This window comes from Struthio camelus, chromosome 24 (genome assembly GCF_040807025.1).
Source record: "Struthio camelus isolate bStrCam1 chromosome 24, bStrCam1.hap1, whole genome shotgun sequence".
In the NCBI taxonomy this organism is placed as follows: domain Eukaryota; kingdom Metazoa; phylum Chordata; class Aves; order Struthioniformes; family Struthionidae; genus Struthio; species Struthio camelus.
This window is the reverse complement of record NC_090965.1, coordinates 9,368,947-9,390,941: the sequence shown is the minus strand read 5'-3', so window position 1 is coordinate 9,390,941 and position 21,995 is coordinate 9,368,947. Positions and strand designations below refer to the sequence as shown.

Here is a 21,995-nt window from a genome sequence, read left to right as displayed (position 1 = left end):
CCAGCAGGGCACTTGCACACTCCACAAAAACCCAGCGTTAACATCACAAATTGATACTACTGCAACATTCTGGTAATAAGGCACTCTAGGAAAATTGTTCTACTTAGAAAAACACCCCAAAGCAAAAGTTGGCAGGATTTTGCTGTGCTGCGTCACCTGAAGCACACTATTTGCAGCAAAGATCCTCCTAATACCACAGAGCCATCAGTTTCTGGTAGTGGCAGACTGACTAGCAATACCGCTCAGATTGCAATCAGCAAGGATTTATCACTGTACATTGGACTCAATTCTGGCTTCTTCCAAAACTTCAAAGTATATATAAGCAAGCTCCAGTTTTTACATTATTCTACACATAAGCACTGCTATCAATAGTTAGACTGTTATCTGCTGGGTAGCCTCTATGCACACCCACTGCTCAGAAGGCAAAATTCCAAATGTTTTCTTAAGCAATTTGCACATCTTAAAAATAAAATCCTTTATTGATAATATGAATGTTTAACATGGTTAATGCCATCAGCTATAAAAATGATTAAAGACTTCAGCTTGGTACATTTGGCTTTACAAATTTACAAGTGTTAATGAATTAATACTAATGTATACATTTTGCACTTCATTATACTCCATTAGCCAGTGACAAACTCTGCAACAATTTCTGCTTATAACAGACGTGAATTATAGAAGAAATATTTAGTTGCTTCCACACAATCTACAGAAAAAGTTAAATACTAACTCTACATGTCTTACTGAGTTTGTTGGATCCATTTTAATATTTGTGCTTAGTTTCTCTCAGAAGATAGGCTACTAGCAAAAATACATTCTTTTGCATACCCCTTCCCATATTATATTTTAGAAGAAACAGTATTCAGTGCATTTCCTAATAAACTTCATTATAGTATCTCTCTATAGAGCTATTGATAAAGAAAGGGGATAATACCATTTAGATTAATGTAAAAGCAAAGAAACATGTTAAAGTAGTGTATACAAAAGCCTCACTTTTGAATTGGAAGTGATACATAGGCAAAAATCCATCTGCCCCTCAATTTTCAGAATTACTCTCAAGAGAAAAAAAATCTGCTTGTCAACACTTCAAAATTAAAAAAAGTGCTTCCCAAAGAGTCACTACCCATTTATCTCTAGGGTGGTACTAATCTTCCTACTGTTAGTACATAGTCCATTCCAACGGATTAGGAACAGTGGCACATAAAACCACCATGTAAAAGGCTACTGATAGGTTTGTGAAAACCTCTCTTGCTGTAATCTAAATACCTGCCATGTCAGCATGGGAGAGAAGGGCAGGGTCACCAGACAGCAGCCACTTCAAAGCAGCACAAGAACTCTGATGTCCTACAAAATAAGACTCAAAGCTATTAGGTCATGTACAGTAGTGCATCCTCCCAGTTGCTGCAGGGATCTTTCCTACAATAAAGTAGGATGCATTTTGTCTAATAAATCCTGAAAAAAAGGACAAAGGAAAAAGCATTTCTGATAGCAGGTAGCTACACTCTATGTAAACCTTATGCTACTGTAGAAGGAAATGCTAAACATAGCACAACACCGAGCAGCAAGTCTAGTTTCTAAGTTTAGGATCAGTTTACACACAATACCTAGGATAATCAGCTCAGGGTTATGCTCTCAACCACCTCTACGCCGCTGACTGAGCTGCATTTGTCTTGTATTTCTCACTGCAATGACTCAGAAAACTGAACTGCACTGTGCCAAACGGCAGCCAACGTACACAAGGCGTCTGCAGCGAGGACTACACTTCTCACCTCAGATTTCTGCACTGGAATCTGTTGTTTCTCCCCTCTGTTGGGCCCCATTTAGAAAAATAAGTTGTCATACAGATGGCTGACACAGACTTCAGCGACTCCTTGCCTTAAGTAACTGATTTTTTTCCAGTCTTAATAAATTTCCACATCTTCTTCCTATTAGGGAGGCCCTCAAGAATCACTCAGGATTTCTGTCTGCATTGTGTATTTAATATGTGTGTGTGTAAAATTACCTATATAGGTAACCAATGACATATGACAGTGATGATTTGGTTGCATATTTGCATCCAGTGAAAGCCGGCAAGATTGTATAGTTAGCTAGTCAGTAAAATCCAGGTCAGCCTGACAATTGATACAAGTGAGCAAAATTATTGCTTTCTTTTATAGTAGAAGATCCTATTTTACTGTTGCAAAAACCTGTATCATATGGACTAATGATTTTTCTTTTCAAGTAATAGCAAGATTGTTATCAAGTAATAGCAAGATCCTTTTCTCAGAAGTTCTACACACAACAGTAGAATGCTTGAATAATTTGAGATTAAAGGTGACGCGCCAGAAACTAGAGTTTAGCCATTTAAAGCACACAGGCATTTCCACAGAACACGTGTTACAGAAAAGCAAAACACTACTTGGATAGTGAGCATTGAGAGAAAAGTAACTGGGACAGTACTAAGGCTAAATTTTACTGCCAGAAACTTACGTGCATCTCCTAAAATATCTAGGACCTACGTCCTAAAGGGCAAAATGTGGCTGGCTGTGTCAGTCTGGTGGTCACCTTACAGAACTTACTCATAGCATATTTGCTAACTCATTTTAACAAGTGGAAAGAATTAAAAACAGTGTTAGTTTAAACATTCATGACTCACAGAATTCACTTCTGCAGCTAGATGGTTCCCCTCCTTGCCTTTTTCAGAGAATCACATTCATATTGCAGGCTTAGTTCAGGCACTTTTAATAAAATGTTCATCTGGAGTAAAAAGTCTGCACAAGTTTTTCTGCATAATTTACAAGTAGCATTTCAGTTCCATTATAGTTTGATAGTTAGGTCCCAGGCCATGATTATGGTTCCTGTCATCTCTGATGATTTGACTGCTTCCATGAGACACTTGAGGCTACTGTATAGCTGTAGTTAAGGTTTCTTCATAAACAAAAATATTTTCCTACCCATTTAAAAAAGAAAAATATACTAAATGCTTTATACAGACAGATTCTGCTACTACAGAAATAAATAACATGGAGTGGAAAAACAGTGTCTTAGCTGTAGGATGCTAAGCCGTGGAATGTCACATTCACATCTTCTGGAGACTAGCTGCTAGTTGGCAGGAGTATCTCAATGTCTTTACCGTTTGACACTACAGTATTGTTAGAGCAGCTACTTGCCACGTCCATGGGGGCACCTAGAGAAGATGCCTGAGAAGCGGTTTTGGTTATGGGAGTAGGAGCAGCAGGTGACTGAGCAAGGCCAGGTTTCTTTGGGGGAATGGGTGGCGGATTCCCTCTTTCTGCTCTAGGAATGGTTGGCGATTTAATTCCAGGAGACAACGGGCTTAGTGGACTGGAAACCTTGCCTGCACTTGGAGAATGACCAGATTCACTTTTGGGGCTCACAGCATTTGCCAGATTTCGATAGTCTGTGCCAAACGGCGAGCTATTAGGGGAGACTGGTTTAATAGGGCCCTGCTGGCTGGTAAATCTGGAAAGGACCTGAGTGACTGTATTGCGGGCTAGCTGCTTGGCAGCAGAGTTATCTGCTAGAGTAGGAGACAAATCCCTTGATGGCGGGCTCTGCAGACCACTTGACTGATGGTCCTGTTCAGCCTGAGATTGAAACTTGTGCCGAGCTGCGTGGAAACGTTGATTGATCCCCACCTGGTAGGATGACTGGTAACCAGGGCTGCTTGCTGTAGCTCCCACTAAGCGTTTAGTCAGAACTGGTGAGGAACAGGGAGAAGGTGTTAGAGAGGATGCAGCTGTGCTGCTGGGAGACAGGGAGACTCCACCAGAAGGGAGCTGGGACATCAGATGGACTGGTGACTCTGTTCTTACAGGAGAACTTCCATTCTCAACTGCACTTTCTGGGGCTGTACCAGCTAACTTCTCCTTTTGAACTTGGTTCTCTGCTATATTTGTCTGCTGTAGCTCACTTCCCATTTGTATGTCAGTATCACAATGACCATTGGATTTTGCATAGGAATGAGTAGGTGGAGTGGGGCTGGGAAATGTGGTATGCACAGCTTTGCTTGTGCTGGCAGGATCTGCTCTGTCCGCCTGCAGACACTCTGTCTGGCAAGACACAGACTTCACTGTGGCACTGTCGGTTGTGACACCTCTGGACATCATTGAGGGCTTTGGCTGCACAGGCTCAGCAGGACTGTGCTTCTGGCAAGAAGCTTCCAGCTCTTTCAGGGCTTTCTTCAAACATTCCACCTCTTCTTTCAGGGCTTTTGTACGATTTTCTTCTCTGTTCAGCTTGGCTTTCAGCTGTTCTCTTTCAATGTCAAACTCTGAGAGCTGCTTTTCTACTTGTGCTTCCATCTGTAAACCCCGCTTCCTCTTGGATGCCAGCTCCTCCTCCAGTTTGCTCACCTTACTCTTCTCTTTTTCCAATTTCAAGCTCAGTTCTGCCGTCTTCTGTCCCTCTTCAGCTGCTTTGGCAGTGGCTTTCTTGCACTCCACTACAAGCATGGAGGACAGTTGCTTGTGGCGTGCCCTCTCCTCCTCCAGCTGGCTTGACAGCTTTTTCTGTTCTTTTTCAAACTTTTTCACTTGGGATTTTTCAAACTCCAACTGAAAGATAAGAACAAAAAAGGACTCTAAGGGAACCAACAAAGCCTCCTGAAAGTAAATGAAGTATAACACCCACAAAATGAAAGGGGTTACTACATATCTTGGAGAAATTCCCTAGTAAGTAAGGCCTAACACACAGAAGAGGTTCTTGCCCAAGGTATCTGTAAGACAGCCTTGTATGACAAGTGACTCAATCTGTCAGCACGTATTAAGGGTTATTACTTGCTAGTAGTTCGCATGTATGAAATTCAGTTGGCCTTTAGTGTAATATAGGCCCAATTTTCCATGCACTGATTGAAGAGTCTATCTGAAGAAAAGCTTACTTCCACCTCATTTGCTTCTTTGTCAGCCTGCCTTTTAAAAGTATTTAGACTTTAAAATGCTGATGCGTTATGTATGTTATGAAAGTCTATAGCACTTTAATAACAGAAAACAGTAGCTTACGTTATTGTCTTTGAATAAAACCCACAGGAGATCTTTCATGTCTTATCCTGACTTCTGAGTACTAGAGAGACCTACCACTTGTAGTGCAGTCCAACTCCTGAGAATGTTTCAGCTTTCAGCCTGAAATAAGTTGTCAAAGCATTTAATTGTCTATTAATATAGCTTTTAGCACTGCTCAGCTACAGAATCAGGAAAATTAAGGTTTTTTTCATACCTAAATGTTAAAAGCTAGAAAAGCCTTAGAGGAGCGAGGCCTCCAATACTCTTTCAACATAAAGGTGCAAAGAGATATCAGTACTGAGTTCACCACTCAGCCTGAGCAGCCAGGAGCCCTGGGTTTCCATGGCTTGGGTAATTACCAGCTACCAAAGCACACCTGCTGGGTGAGCCGCTCCCTCTCCTTCTCCAGCATGTAGGTGACATCATCCCCCTCCGCCGTGTCCTGGGCATGCCGCTGTCTTTCTTCCTCAAGGTCCAGTATCACCTTCCAAACAAACTTCAGTCACTTTAATGCAAAGGCACACTTACAAATGTGTAAGGGAGGAGGGAAATCACACAGGGGGAGAGCTCCATCTTCTCAGAGTCCAAAGCCAAATTAGACATCCGAGTAGTCATGGTAACCTCAGACATCAAGTTCAACCCAAAATCATATAAGAGAAGCTTTTGGACAAATTGCACTAGGTTGCTATCTTGTATAGTTGAGTCAGTTTGTGAGAAAGGTTAGAAAAAGTGCACTGTGTGCATCTTCATTTTAGTACTAAGTAGCCAAACTGCATGTTTTTCTCCAGACTGCAGAATAGCCTTGAGAAGCTCATGAGGAAGCAGGTCCTTATGTGATTCATGGTATCTGTTGCTGGTTATATGGCGCCCTTACCAGAATTTCCTGGCAGGACCATTTTATATATATATACAGGTATATATAAATAAAAAAAGCAGGAGCAGATGGCACTACTTCAGAGCACACATCACAGCGAGATAGGGCATTAACAATTACAACAGGAAGTTCTTGGCTACCGTTTCAATGGTAATTTGCATACAGACTCCCCCCTCCCTAGTGGCTTACAGGAGATTTGAGGACTGCAGTGCAAAGTTTATTTTATAAAGAACATTAATTTGTTCTTCCACTTCAGAAGATGAGCTCTTGAAATGAAACTGCTTGCCATAAGGACACAGCTAAGGAGCTCCTTCAGATTTAACACTGAATTACATGAATAATTGAGATTCTATTAACTCAACAAAAAAGCCAGAACATGAACTTCCCAAGAGACCCAAGAGTGTCTCATTATCAGAATCCTAGGCTCCCCCAAAACACATTCACCATGAATCTAGCAGCTCCTCAGGCTTCCTACAATTTAAGCTTCCAAATAGTGCTTAAATACCTTCAAGTATGTAGAGAACATTTTCTCAGGAGGAAACAGTAGATTTTCTCAGGAGGAAACAGTAGGTATATCACTCATATTGAGTGATAAGAAGCTTAAACAAAGGTGCAAAACCCTTTTAAGCACTAAAACTCTCATGGCATTGAAGTGCTTTTGTTGAAGTTCACATCTTATCAAAATGGAACTATGTTACTTCTGCACAGCTTAGTTGAAGCAAAACCTACCTTTCTGTGTCTGCTTTCTGCAGCAGCAAGTTGGGATAACATTCTTTCCTGCATATTCTTGCAATGTTTCATCACCACTTTCAAAACAGATAAGGGATTGGAGCAGACTGGTTGCTTTTCACCGTGATTTCCTTCTTTTAGGGTCTCAAAATCTCTCTGCAAAGCCATTAGTGGATCGCTGATATTGTACTTTCCATAGCGTTCTTCAATGAACGTGTCTCTATGCTGAGCCTGAGATATAAAAATAATAGTTGAAATACTACTAAAAACAGAAAACTTGCGGAAGAAAGTTATTTGCTGTTAAGAGAAGTATCCCTCTTCCTCAGCTTTTCCACTTAGACATAAAGAAATATTAACAGGATATGAATCAGACTTACCTGTTTACGAGTATTAAGATAGGAAGAAAACCCACAAATAACATTAAAGGTAATCAATTGACAGACAGGAGAACAATACTAATCCATAAAACAGACAGTAACTGGTCAAATGGTCTGCCTACCTTCTGTACAGTAGTACAGCTTTTGCCCACAAAAGGAACAGTGCAACCTCCAAGGCCCATCTCGACCTTGTCGTTTCTGATGAGGCCGACAACAAGGGGTTTCTGATGAGGCCGACAACAAGGGGACAAACAGCATGTTTTTCACATACTAGCTGCATATGGTGGCATAGACTCTGTTCAAATAAGTTAGACTATAAAGTGAAATGTACAGTCAGAGCATAATAATCCTTCTGTTTTCAGAAGGGTTTTCTAAATTGACTATCAGAATACTAGCATTTAAAAAAAAATTTCGGCTAGACTCCAAGCCAATAAAAAGCCCTCATTAATAGATTTAAAAATAGGCAGAAGTTGATGGTTCCCCCACTAATGAAAAAAATCAAATCTAGTATCAGAAACACTGAAGTGAACCCAGATGTTGTTGGCTGAAGACCTGAATCAGACCTGTACAACTGGAAGATCCGCACTGCTTCACAACCATTCCCAGAAGCCACCTGCTCTCCAAATGAATAACACACTCCAAGTTTTGATAAATTTTGCAAGAAGCACTTGCATTTCCATAATCAGAACACAAGTAGACAGATACTATTCATATAGTAGAGTCTGAAACAAGCGTGCGTGGGTTTATAAGCACATGCCTTAACTTCTCCATAGCTCTCCAAATGAAAAAAGTCTTTTAATCAAGTGGCCTCAAACTAGAAGAGAGCAATAAAGTTTTGCTAAAAAAACAAGACAAAAAAACCCCACCAAACCAAGCATGCTTCTCAGAGCTCTCGTTTAAGCACAGGAAAAAAAGCTACCTATCCAAAACCATAAATACTTGTCACAGCTGCTGTCTGGTCCTGAAGAATGTTTCAGCCAAGCTCATACCAACAGGTTTCAAGGCTCAAGCATCTCCACAATATAGTCAGCTGATGAACCTCTTCACACCACAGCTACCTGTTATCTAGTCCATGAGTCATGTTCCACAACTTTGCAAAAAGAAGGTAAATAGCAGTTCTTGCTCACCGAAAGACTTAATTTACTGATGTTTCAGTGGAAGAGCAGCTGTGTGGCTTTCTTGGCCATGTCACCTTCAAAGAATTTCATGTTGAGCAATTAAAGCATTTCACTCTCACAATAGCCTATAAATCTGTAACTTGTTAACAAAATCTTTAATATTCTCAGCCAGACTAAACACAGTGAAGCCTCTCAAGAAACAAGATAGGAATGATTACCCTTCCTCCAATTACATGCAAAAGTTACTGAAACCCACACATACTGTGCTGCAAGTCCTAAAACATTTAGGACCAGCCATTCTAGTTGGAAATCTGTTTGTTAGGATACTGTAATCTTATCCTATTGCTTTTCATCTCTTAGAAAGACTACTGTGAAGTTCTAAAGAAGATATGCAAAACAAAACTTTGTAACAGACATTAAATTATTTACATTTTATCACCATGATAAGAACCCATATGAAAACAAATATACGTTCAACAGAAGAATAAAAAAGACCTGAAATTTTCAAGAGCCCTCAGAACTGATCTAACTTAGCTCCAAGACATTTAATCATTACTTTCAACTGAAACAATTATACTCTAAACACTAAGCACTTCTGAAAAATCTGAGCCAGTGTGCTTCCACATCCAGATGGAGCATGCCAGCGTGGGTTATTAAAAACACAATTCTGGTGGTGCCTGCTGATGGCACTGTCTATGCCAGGAAAGGATACCTTTGAAATCCAGGATTTAAATTTGACTCTTCTTGATTTCACTATAGTCACAGTAATTAGTCCTTACAAGAGAACTCACGCCGACAATTTTCTTTCTTCTGCATAGGCACATTTTTAGCAAGGCATTAGAAAAATATCTCTCTCCTCTGTATGAGTTACCTACAATGTTTTTCTCTGTGAAAGGCAGGAGCTAGCCCCAGTATCTTTAACCAAATTCTCTTTCCCTAACATGCTATTACCTTTAGAATGGTTTAATTTCAACCATACCCTAGCAAAGTACTGTGGGATCTACAGAGACACGTTTTGAGGGTATTAGCTGTGCTTTGCCTGGGAGCATGCAGGATGTTTTTGCTTTGAGACTGGCCCAAACAAACGCTCTCTGTATGTTATCATGTGTCTTAGCTTTGTATGTGTGCTGTGCACACATCTGGGCATCCTCATGAACACAAGCAGAAAGTAAGCTATACCAAATTAAATACAGTAGCTTCCTGAGAATTAATACAGAGTTCTTAGCACAAGTTCCACAAAGCACAGGCTCCGTTGATCCTGCTAAATGGCATTCAGCAGTCGGAGGGCAGGAAAAACAAGCTGTCTGCTCTGCACAGAGCGAAACAACGCCAGCCTAACTGCACTTTTTCAGAAAGCCTTTCGGCTAAGAACGGCAAACTATTGAGTGTTACCCACCATTAAGGCCTCTCCAAAGGACATCTTTTAGATGGGAAGGAGCCTGACTAAAATGAAAAGACAACTTAAATGTCAGTATTTATCAGAATGATTATTTTTTGAAGTTCCAGCAAACTGCACTGAAAATGTAAACATTCCCCTCTAGTACACAAGAGGGCTAGTGACTCTCTGAACACCAGCCCACACACCAGTTCATACAGATTCCCTGAAACAGAAAAGCAAACTACTCTGGCAAAGAAAGTTAACTTAAAAAGTTACTTTACAGATAATTTGTGAAGTTCAGGGATATAAATGCAACTGGAACACCTCACTATGTGCAGCTCTGAAAAATCTGTTACTCCAGTTTTCTCTTTAGTATCGAACTGCTTCATGCAGTTCGGCTTTACTGAAGGGTTGTTAAAAAATAACTGATCCTTACAGGTCAGAGGAATGATATCACCACCAATAAAGCATTGCTTTACTCAGTAGCTGATGGAAAATTTCTGGCCCTACCTATGTTCTAAGCTGCAACCACGTAATTAACATGAAAAAACATAATCAAAGGCAATCTCTACTCTCAACAGGAGAATTTTAACACAAAAACACCACACACTGATTTTTTGAAAGAGGTATGAAAAGAAATTAGGGACATTTGTCCTATAATGCTAGTTTGCAGCTGTATTTTAACACTTGCAGCAAACAAAAAGGAACATCTCACAAAAGCAGTGATTCCAGATCCTGCTCCCTGTTCCTCTACTGTCCAAAGAAAAGTGGATATTATTTGATCCCAACTATGTTAGATCAGAGCTTAAGATATTGTTCAAGCTTCACATAAAAAAAAGGAAGAGGAAGGAAAAGATCAGCCCTGGAAATGGGAGGGCCACCTTGGATAATGAGCCATCCACATGGTTTAATGACTCACAGGAAAAACCACAGGCTTAATTTGTTTTAATAAATGGAGAGGAAGGGAATCTTCATTTATTCTGAAGCATTATAAAAATGACTAAACCTTGCTACAGATGTGTAGGGAACTTGCAAGTGACTTGAGCACTGGAAAGTCTTTACATGCAAATTTGAAAATCCATCCAGCTGGCCTAACTGCTTTGACAGATGAGCTGTTTCTCTCTTTTAAAGAGAGCCCAGCTCTGCAGCGGTTACTCTCTACAACCACCGAAGGACAGAAACTCTTCAGACTGGTATTAGTGCTTCTAACAGTGTAAGCAAGCATGAGGACATCCAAAATGTTTACTTCTGGGCCACTTCTTTCTAGTAAAAAGCTTAAGGAATTTGAATGTAAACCTTATCAATTAAGGTCACTCACATTACATATATCCTCTGATTTTTGTGAGTGGGAACAAAAACATGTTTTGCCTCTGCTTCTCGTCAGCATTAGGCTCTAGGTCGTGTTGAATTTAGTTGGGGGTGGTTTATTTCCTGTCTGGGAAAGAACAAGAAGTTCTTCCTTGCTACTTTGAGCAATTAAGTATTTTCCTGAACTAGCATGACAAACAGATGAGACTATCATAACATTAATAGCTTTCTGAAGTCCAGCTATTCTGCTTCAGTAGCCAGCAGAGCATAAACATTTCATTAAAGTCGTCTAGACTACGAGAAGTCCTCAACAGATCATCTCGTTTACAAAAACAAACCCACTGCTTTGGCGTTTGGGCCACCGCGCGCTTGGAAACGCGGACCCAGACCTCCAGCCTGCTGCCTACCGCACCTGCGTGCTACCGGCTTCGCTGAACAGCCAAGTCCTTCGCTGAAGGAGTCGGCCTTGTTCTTCTGAAATTAAATCCCAGGGCAGTGGCCTCCGCAGGGCATTGTACACATGCACGGGTGACAGCTCCCATGGCTTCTGCTAGTCAGCGGGGCACCTCTCAGCACAACCGGGGAGGGCAGAGACCGGGCGCGCACCTCCGACAGCTCGAGCTTCTCCCGGCTGAACTGCAGTCCTGCTGCTCCTCAGCTTTCCCAACAGACGCAGCTTGGTGACAGAAGAGAATTTTTAGGACTATTATATTCCCTTCCCCCAACAGGAAGGGAGATAATATTTAAATTCAGGCTGCTCTTAAACAAAAAATAATAGAAAAGGAAGCAGCAAGGCATGTTAATAACTACTTTAAAACCAACGATCAGAAGAATTAGGCATACACAGTGGGGGTAACGCCCTCAACTGGCTGTTTTTTAGTTCAAATTAGGGTAATTGACCTCTGCTAGCATGTTTTGAAAAAGGATAATTCTGATTTTATGGGGCAGAAGCAGTATCTGAAGCTACTGAAAAGAGATGTTTCCTGTGCAGACATGCAAAGCAAAGGCTTCACTCTTAGGAAAAAGCTACTGCTTTCTCTGGGGAATTCTAGACTGCTTTCCGCTGAGCATTTCCCATAATCTACTCTTTTTTTTAAAAAAAGATTTCCTTTTATTGAAAACTTGTTTATGAGACAGTATTTTCTCTCTGCCTTCAATAATCTTTACAACTTGTTTAAACGGAACATCAAATAGTGAGAATTTCCAGCACCCATTTTAAGTACTTTTTGGACACAAAGTAGAATATTACCCTTGCCTGCAAATTTCGAGGTTAGTTTTCACACTGGGCACAACAGACACTCTTAAGTGCAGTTACTTGGGCATGCAGTTCTCCAGCAGTAACTTGTACAGAAGTTCCTCCTTTAGACTGCAGAGAATGGTACAATCTTTAAATAGATTCTAGCTGCCTTGAACTTCCTTATTAGCTTCTTCCCCTAGAGACAGATATTGGAAATAAAGACAAGCTGAGGCCACAGAAATCCCCGACAGAGGAGGGAAATGGGGGTGGGACCACCTGCTTCGCATGAAAGTAGATGTCCAAAAGCTGAAGTGGGATTAAGTCTTGCATTAGACTCAGCTCCAGATCTGAAGCAACCACTAGCGAAGATCCGTACAGCAGAAATTAAAGCAAATACCATATTTCTTACAAATGCCTCAAACGATCAAGCCAGGTAAACAAGAGCCACCCAAATTTGCCCACATTTCAAAGTTGGTAACAGGTGTTAAGGGCAAGAAATGCTCTTAAACACCACACAGCACAAAACAGCAATTTTTCTCGGGAAGCTTTTGCATGGGTCCCAGCGAGCTCGGGGCGCTGCGTGCGAGCAGAGCCTGGCCCGGGAGCGGCACGGCACGCAGACCGCCCTCGGGTCACCCCTCAGCAGGGCACCCAAAGGCACACGGGTGGCAATGCAAACCTGGAGCTGTTCCTGCATTTCTCTTCCTTGTTCAGAGCCTATCTAGGTATTGGGAGGGACCGAAGAATCTAAAAATATCAGCGAACAAAAGCAAAAGCAAATAAGTTCTCCCCAAGAAGAAAAGCAGTAAGAGACTGCATTCCAGAAGGGGAATGCACACTGGAGCCCTGCGAGACCTAAGCTGCTTTATAAGCTATACAAAAACCCCCTATCTGTGAAAGATTTACTAGTATTCATAGTAAGGTTTTATATTACTGAAGTTTTTTATTTAAACAAGTGGTAGTTTTTTGTTTTTGGAACTGCACCGTAAATTAATCTCCAAGCCTATGACAAATGAACATTTAATTTTGCAATGCATTAATGCTGCTTTACAGAGTGCCTTACTGAATTAAGTAGTAAGGCAATGAATACCAGCTCTCAGTCATCAATGCAAAATAGACAGTTTCTGCTGCAGTGTAAGTTGCCTAAAACTTTAATGCTAAAGAAATAAGCCAGAAAGTTGTTTCCTGTTTTCCAAAAGTAAACAGAACTATTTCTAGTGTATGGGGAATTCTGATAAAAAGATAGGGGGAAGGGAACAAAGTGCTCTAATATACCAATAGAGACTTTTTAAATACCGAGTTGCTTTCAGTCATGGTGTGCCAATTTAGAGGGCTAATTTGTAGTACACACATGCAAGCCTGTCTACATGGCAGTAAGGGCTGACAGTCTAGCCCTTAGTGTTACTTACATAAGGCTGACAGCATCTGATTTTGGATGATTTAAATGTGATTATAACTACAGGAAAAGGAGCACAATAAGAAATGATATTTAAGGTATGCACTGAGAACAACATTGAGATTTGTGTAGCACACAGAAAGCTATTTTCAAGCAAAAATTTTTTTCCCCCTCCCAAAAGGTATCAAGGTTAAAATGAAGAAAAACCTGAAGCACTGGGAAAGAGTATTTTTAACACAGTTAATTTGTTCACTTAGTCCTTTCAAACTAGTATCTCCAGTTTGAGTTGCAGGAACATTGCAATTTGAAATGGACTTAACCCGTCAGGACCAGCTGCACAGCAAGTGCGTAGGAAGAGAAAGTGCCTATGCCAAACACCTATTGCTCAATTAAAAACAGTATGAGAGAGAAAACATGCCACAGGATGAACAGCCAAGGCAGGCAGGCAGCCTGGACAAGTCATAATAAGGTAGAAGCATCGATCTGAGGTGACCTAGCACATTACTCCTTATAATCCGAAACTGAGCTACATAAATCAACGCAGTGAATCACCCCTTTTGTCGCTGTACAGGAGCGGTGGGATCCTTCCTTGAGAAAGAGCGCAGAGAGAAAACCCTCATCAGAAAGCACAAAGATTTGGGCAGGGGAGGTGAAGAGGACAGTGAAGGCGCAAACTAAGCAAGCGGTCCCTGAAAAGCCAGTGTCACAGCCCTGCTTTCGACTCAGGGAGAAACAGGGCCAGTGCCAGCAAACAAGTGGCCTGATATCATGAGGGAGAAGGGAACTATTTTAGGATTTGTCAACCAGCAGAGAGAACCCATGCACGCAGGTTTAAGCGGGCAGGAATATCAATGATTGCAGACTGCACTGAAGTTACTAAAATTAAGGCATAGTTTTTCCTGTGCTGGTGCTTGCTCCTTGCTGTAACAATATAGCACAGGATTTGCCTCAAAAATCCAGAGGTTTCAGAGGTGCTTAAATCTTAATTAGAAGCCAAATCAGCCCACAAGGGGAAATGGACTTTTCCTACTTTATTGAATAACCAGACGCTAGGTAACTCAACCTCTGATTTTTAACCATGGACATATTTGCCTAATGCAACTTCTGTAGAAAAATACTGACACTATTTTAAAGGTTATACCATATTCTAAAGAACTCCAACGTGCCCACTGCCTCTTTCCAGCATACATACACACTTAATATCAGACCTCAAAAGAAATCTGATTGCAGAGGTAGAACAAACTACTCTGAACAATCAAGAAAAAACAAGGACAGCTGCAAGACTACAAGTGAGGTATTCAGCTGTGTACGAAATGCACACTTGCTTTTATCAGCCCTCAGTGCTCAGCAGAGGTTACAGTTTGATTTAGCCAATGTATACAAGTCTAACTCCTCTCAGGTTCACTCTTTAATTCAGTCTTGGAGGACTTTTCTTTCATGGCAGCATTTTTGTATTTATCAAAACAGGAGTAAACGGATCAGTTTGAGGTGGGTTTTCCTTTAACTACATCACACACTAAAAATATTTCAGTGAGTGAAGCATTTAAAAATGGTTACCACAGTTACTATTAGTAAACAAAAGGAAAAGCACAATGAGGCCAGAATTTCTCTACTTGCAGATCCTAAATAAAAAGACAAAGCAAGGCTAAGAATTTTCTGCAACTCACTGAAACTCTGTCCAGCCACTAGATTAAGTAGTTACATGGGGTTTTTCTTTAACACATGCAATGTTCAAAAGGGCAACACCGCACACTGCCAGCACAAAGCTGGCTGCAACATTACTAAACCTAGCTTTTAGGCATGAGTAACAGAACACAGCTGGAAGATCTACAGTATTTCACCATTTGCTACAGATTCAAGCCAACTGGAGGAGAAAGTCTCATTTTCCTATGGAGCAGTGATCTGGAAGCAAGGCTGTGTGCAGCCAGAACCAATTCTAATTTGAAGCTTTTACTGCCATTTTCCAACTAACTCCAGTTTTCCTGGTATTCTTAAAATGAGACAGTGTATCCTTTAGAGGAGTATAAAAAAGCACCAATCTTTGATTAGCTTTGTATTTTATCCCAGAGAATTACCAAGCACAGGTTACAGTTTCATTTAATTTCTTCTCAGTTATGTGTAATTGACAAGTTATGTACAAAGTGCATTTTAGCTGTATTACATTCTTCATGCCAGAGGGAACTATAGGTTAAATTTCAACTGAAAAGATAATAGCACTGTATTCTTCAAAGGTACACATTAAAAAGCCTCTGGAATGGAGCTGCATTCTTTTCCAATTTATATATTTCAGATTGCAATATTAAAACTAAACTTGTATTCCTATGTCATCAGAACGTGTTGTCAGAACAAGAGCGATCCCAAGAGAGACGAGAAATTGACAAGCCTGTTCTAAGTCTAGTCTAAAAGAGGAAGGAGCCAAGTCTTTTAGCACACCACTTCCAAGGTAACAATATTGCAATAAAATAGATCTCTGAAAAGGAAAAAAAGAAGAGATCACAATAAACATGCAGGTGTCCCAACTGATTCAGGAGGTTCCCCACCCCTTCAGTTCTCATTTGGGATAAAGCCACAGACACACCTGAAGCAAGACTAAGCCACCACAGCTCTCAGGCCTGCAAACTGTCAGTCTTCTTTTGAAATACCTGAAAGCATCACGAGCAGTCACAGGTCCTCTTGAAGAAGCCTTCAATATTGAACACTGTCACAACTAGTTTCTTCAAAAAACCCACCTCTTCCACCCTTTGTACCACTCCAGTTTCTCCCAAGTTCAAAGCACGGAGCCCCCTGGAAGCCTGCAGCAGAGCAACACTAACCACACCTGACTGGCGCAGATTCAGTGCTGTGTTGTGCCTCGCATACACCACCGCCGTGCGGGCCACAGAGCACGAGCTATCCTGCAAGAAGCGGTCCCGCTTGCTCCCACACCATCCCCTGTCACGTTCCATCACAAGCACTCACACAGCCATGATGTCAGCTGCACTGGGGCCTGACATAGGTTGAAACCAACTTCTTTGCTGGGTTAGTTTTAGCTGGTATCAGTTCCAAGTCTAGTTCACTGCAAGGTTATTTATTTTTTCCCTTTCCTTGGCACAAGCATTACTGTAAGTAGCAGGGCACACAGGTCTGCTTCCCTCAGCAGCAGTGCCAGCTTATATTGGCTTAGTACGATATAAAGCCATGGATGCTTTTTTTAGTGTGACGTTCTCAGCAAAAGACTAATCTCATCCCCCCTGGTGAGAGAACGTTCTGCTTTAAAAAAGCCTTGTTACTAAAGAACACAACCAAAGTCAGTCTGATAGACCCTTTTCACTTCTCATGGTAACATAAGTCCTCAGTTCTTTATCAGAAAGGATGAAGGCACATGCATAAAGCTGTACCTAAACACTGAAATGCTCTTTCTTGAAACCAGCTTTCAATAAAGAATTCAAAGACGTAAAGTGACATACAGCATTCATTACGTAACACTACTGATATTAAGATGGAATTCTGACGTAGTAATGAATCTTTCCTTCTGAACTTTATCTCGGATGCAAGTATTTTGCAGAACCTGTAGTAATACTGTTGCCATTTTTGTTTCTATCGTGGTATGACATACCTTTAAGGCTTCTATGACAAGATCTCTTGCTTCTAATTCTCCCTCAAGAATGCTAAACAGCGTCAGTAGTTCTGGTTTGCTGAGTTTTTCCAGATTCATCCTGAAAATCTGAAAAATAGAAAATCGTTTACTGAGTATTTATCTGTGTATTGGAATCCATATACTAAGTTACAACATATAATCTCTGTTTTAACTTCAGCTTCACACTGCAGCTTGTCCTGAAGGGAAGGGCAGAACACACCATGCAAACATTTTCTCTTTAACCTCCAAGACAAACTGCAGAAGATTCATTCTCCACCTTTTCCCAAGGGGTCATGAATGGTGCAACCAGAAAGTAAGGGCTAAAATGACAGTACAATATTCACCGAGAAGTAGCCAAAGTTAACAGGAGAGGAAAAAATATGGATATTTAAAAGCCATACTAATTTGGATTACACATCTGGATCACGCAGCTGCAAACACCACACTGAACTTATTCACGTGCTCAGTTCAGGCATACATGTTCAAGTTTTAAAACCACTACTGAAGAACAATGATTAATGCAGTCTAAACTGGGCCATCTTCCACAAATGTAATGGTTAAGTTAACATTTCAGCACTACAAAATGCTTTTTAGGAACGTCATTATGCATTACTTATGGAACAGGCCCAAACCATTTTACAAAAAAAAAAATCAATGCCAAAACCCCACACGTTTAATTACTATTCTTTCAATCTGATTCAATATCACCATCATTTGTGAAATATAATTTTACTGTCCACCTCAGAATGAAGAACCTTCATTTGACATTTGCATACAGAAAGCTTGTTAATTTGTCTTATTTCACTGATACACTTAATATGACCTAGTGATAAGCCTCTGTATTACATTATTTTTTTATTTTATTAACAAAGGCAATCATTTCATCGATTTTTAGGAAGTCCAAGCCTCCAATGCAAATATACCCCATTATGAGAGTCTTGTGCCTCACAAGACAATAATCAAATATGCCTTTCCTTAGTCCAATTCACATCCATCTTTTGCTGCTATTAATGTCAATTAAAATACTACAGGATGAACAAGCCATTCAGTAATACTAAACTCCACTTTACCAACAGAAGATAAATGGTTAAATTAACTTTTACTAAAGAAACGTATCCAGCTAAAACATTCAACTGAATTCCAAATTTTCTGAAGTCACTACCACTTTACAACCGATTTGCATAACTGTGCCTCTGGAGAATTAGGCACAAATGCATGTTCTGTCTTGTTTATGCCAAAGCAGTTTTCCAGTTGCTGGGAACAGAAAGTTCTGCTTGCAGAAAAAAATAAGTAGCCTTCGCACAGCAAGAGAAATTTGAAGTCCATTTTGCACCCCCACGCTAACTGGAGAAGTCCCCCATCGCGCAGTCGTGCCCCTGCTCCATGCAGGTTTTTACCGGAGGCTCCATGAAGCAGCAGTGTTTCTTACTGATTTTTCTGGATAGCCTCATCATTGGCACGGACCATTAAATGGAACTTAACAGAAAACAATCATGATTGTTTGAGATACTGTAGTCGCTTGAAAACCAGTATAACAGGACAACACAGATGTGCCAGCGCCACGTGTATGCTCTCTCCTGCAGAGCCATTAACTTACGTTTGAGAGGAAAATGCGTGACTATAAACTGCTTGGTAAATCCATAAGCATTTGCCAAGATTTAAAAAAAAGCCTGGTCAAGAACTAACACAAGAGTCTAACTTAAACTCACTGTACCGATTCAAATCGCTTTTCAGTGGGACACTGCAGCGTTGGTCACTGTTCAGCAGTAACAGCCACAGTTTTAAATCCACGGGAACAGCCTTACAGACAGGTGCTGAGGACCCAGAACACAGCCTCCCTCGTCTGTGGATATTTCTGTCAACAGGTCTGTCACCCCCCGAAAAGCCTGCTAGCTAAGATCTCATTTTCTACAGCACAGGAGTGATTTACAGCTTATCCATCTTACAGATAAAGGAAGACACCATAATAGAAGAAACAAGTGTTTTTATATTTGTTTATATATATATGCACTTGTATATATATATATATATATACATACACACATAAACAAACATACAGAGTGAGAAAAGAGCAGGCCTATTTTTAGCTTTTAACATTTAGCATGCTTAAGTTGGTACTTACAGTCAAGAGCTGCATTACTTTCCTGGACATATTTAAAATATCTGGACCATCCGAACACCTGCCTGGGAGATGCATGGCTTAATTTCAAACACTAGTTCAGGTCTTGCTCAGACTACATTCACAGAAGCTAAGACTGAATCAGTATTTCTGGGAAGTAGCAAAATTCTTTTTTTTTTGCCAGATAATCATTAAGTTACTAGTTTTGCAGTGTTATAAGCTAGAAATAAAATGAGAATTTTTCTTTGACTTCTTAAAGTATATAAGCTAAGTATACACTTGTACAAGTAAATTTTGAAGACGAACAAAGTCTGCACTTCTTCAAATGAAGACAACATGGAACCCTGCAGCTACATCACCCCATTAGCTACCAAAAGGCACACTCTTAAAGCAGGGACAGCTACCTACAGCAGTTCAATATTTTAAAGCAATTAGTTTAGGCAGTAACCATTTCGATTTTATATTCTAAACTACATTGTGACTTCTGCCTCCTTGGTGCTAAAGGAATAAGCCATTTCAGACACATTTCTAGGTGTATGAGCCCAAATCAGCTTCATAACAAATAAGCCCCACCTTAAAACACTAGTAGTAAGTGGTAAAGCCTCAGTCACATTGCGTGCAACCTCCTGCTACAGGAAAGCTGTACCCATTATAGCGGATCTGTAACCATCAAGCACTCACTTCTACAGCCACTCCATACTAGAGAACTGACAAATGTAGGAAAAAGGCAGCTCTGTTCATTCTAGATTATAATTTCTGCAAGAACAACAAGCAACTCCAAATCAGAGAGCCAATAACCACATACCTATAAGTTCCTCCTTCCCTACCCAAACCCAAATCCCTTCCATGCCTTTAAACATCACAGGTTCCAAGATTTCTTTCCCATCAGGTGCCCCTACTCCTTCTCCCTTCCCATTTCTCTTTAATATCACTCCAACCACGTTCATCCAGCCAGTTCTTCCCCTTGCAAACAGTCCCACTCTGCCAAGCAGATCTGCACTTGTCAGCTGGGGAAAACAGCCCATTATTTAAGAACCTCTAAACAAGAGATACAGTTTCACAGCTTGTAAACAAGACTTGGAAACATCCAAGGCATACTACCAGTTCACATTCAGTGAAATATCCTAACTGGTCCAATCATGCACAGATCACAAACCACAAGGCCGTCATTATTTAGTCTGATGGTATAAATATTTTCCCTGAGTCTGAGATATACCACCATTTTTGGACAACAAACAAGCGTTTAGAGCATAAACAAAGATAATTACTTACTGCTTGCCTAAAGGTAAACTTCCTTTTATCTGCGCTACTAACTGTTAAAAGAGTTTTTCTCCTCAACAGACCCATATTCACCCATGAAAAGGATGAAACTTTATAAAGTTATTTCCAAGTATTTAATAAATATCAAGAGTAGTTTAAGCATAGTACAACCATACAAGCAAACACACCAGGGTAAGCTATCTTTGGCATGCGCCACTTCAAGAACAGGAAAAAAAAAAGTGATAAGCTTCTGGACTACGACGCTTCCTCAGTGCCCTGAATCGTGCTGTGATGATTATGAAACCATCAGAGATGGCATGCTGCTGGGACTCACGCACGCAAACACACAAACCAAGTTAACCAGCTCTGCCAGCACAACGAGAGCGCTCGACCCACGGACTTCGGCGAAGGTTTGGGTTACTACATGGCGAGCGCTAAACAGAGGAGCCTAAACGCTCAGCTCAGGAGGCACAAACAGGAGCGCTCGTCGCATCGAAGCTTCAAGATATCTGCAGGCGCTTGGCCCAAATCTCTTCCACTTCCTTGCCTCATTGTGTAGAGCATAACTGGCTATTTTGCCTCTGAAGGAGGGTATCTCCTTTCCCTTCACGTGCCCTGCCTACCACTGTGCAGCTTCAACAACGCTTCTGTCTCTATAACCCTGAACCAGCTCCATACGTTGTCTCCCTGCAGGGCAGCCGATGTCGTCCAGCAGATACCTTCAGGCGACCGCGTTCCTCCGAGAGCCCAACCTGAAAACCTCCCAGCGCAGAACTTCAGAGATCTGCTGCAGGCGTTGTGTGCAATGCTCAAACAAGCTGCTAAAATAACTACACCCAACGCATTTATACAATAAAGAGCTAAAACACACCTTGCAACCGTGCGTTCACAACACTGCCTGGCACCGTATCAAAACCGTAGAGGTTTTAGGTTCAGACGAGCAGCGTTTGAACCCCCCCCCCCCCATCTCTGCGTCTCACAACGACGAGCACGAAGAAAGGAAACTCCCCCAAACCCGCCGCGTTCAAGTATTTATCCAAGCGCTGCTTTAGACGGGGCGGGTGTCTAAAGCCCGCACCCAAAGCCTTGCCAAAGCCCGAACCCCGGGGGCGGGACGCTGCCCGCCCGCCGGGCCCAGGGCAGAAACGAGCCCGGAGCAGGGAGGGGCCGGGGGCGCCCCCGAAAGCGGCGGCGGCCGACGCTCACCCCGAGGCGGCGCGACAGCGCCGAAAGCCTCGAGTTTCACCCCAAACCGGCCGGCCGGCGGCTCCGCAACCCTCGGCCCGGCCTGGCCCGGCCCCGCCGGGCCCCGCGCACCTGCCGCGGCCCGCCCGAGGGGGCGGCGCCGGCCCGGCCCGGCCGCGCCGAGGAGGCGGACACGGACGCGGCCCCGCCGGGCCAAGCCGCTGCCGCCCCCCCGCCCCCGAGCGGCCCCGCCGCCGCCACCGACCTGGCTCTGGCTCCTCCGCCGCCGCCGCCGCTCCGCGCCGCTCCGCGCCCATCCAGCCGGGCCCGCCCCTTGGCGCCCGCCTTTTGAAGGACGGCGCAGCCGCCAATCAGCGCCGCCGCCGGCCTCGCCCGTC

At 42.0% G+C, this 21,995-nt stretch overlaps 1 protein-coding gene across 3 annotated transcripts; it reads right to left on the bottom strand.

Moving 5' to 3' along the window:
* Positions 1-460: 460 nt before the first annotated feature.
* Positions 461-21,929, bottom strand: CTTNBP2NL (CTTNBP2 N-terminal like). Of its 3 annotated transcripts, none has more exons than XM_068918232.1 (5): positions 21,863-21,929; positions 17,013-17,120; positions 6,604-6,834; positions 5,377-5,484; positions 461-4,556 (listed from the first exon to the last, which is right to left on the bottom strand). In XM_068918232.1, the coding sequence occupies exons 2-5, from the start codon at positions 17,109-17,111 to the stop codon at positions 3,075-3,077; spliced, it is 1,920 nt and encodes a 639-aa protein (XP_068774333.1). In that variant the 5' UTR covers positions 17,112-17,120; positions 21,863-21,929; the 3' UTR covers positions 461-3,074. The 3 variants fall into 3 exon arrangements, with proteins under 3 accessions (XP_068774333.1, XP_009670454.1, XP_009670452.2); XM_009672159.2 differs by lacking the exon at positions 21,863-21,929 and adding an exon at positions 21,284-21,377; XM_009672157.2 differs by lacking the exon at positions 21,863-21,929 and adding an exon at positions 19,156-19,968.
* Positions 21,930-21,995: the final 66 nt, after the last annotated feature.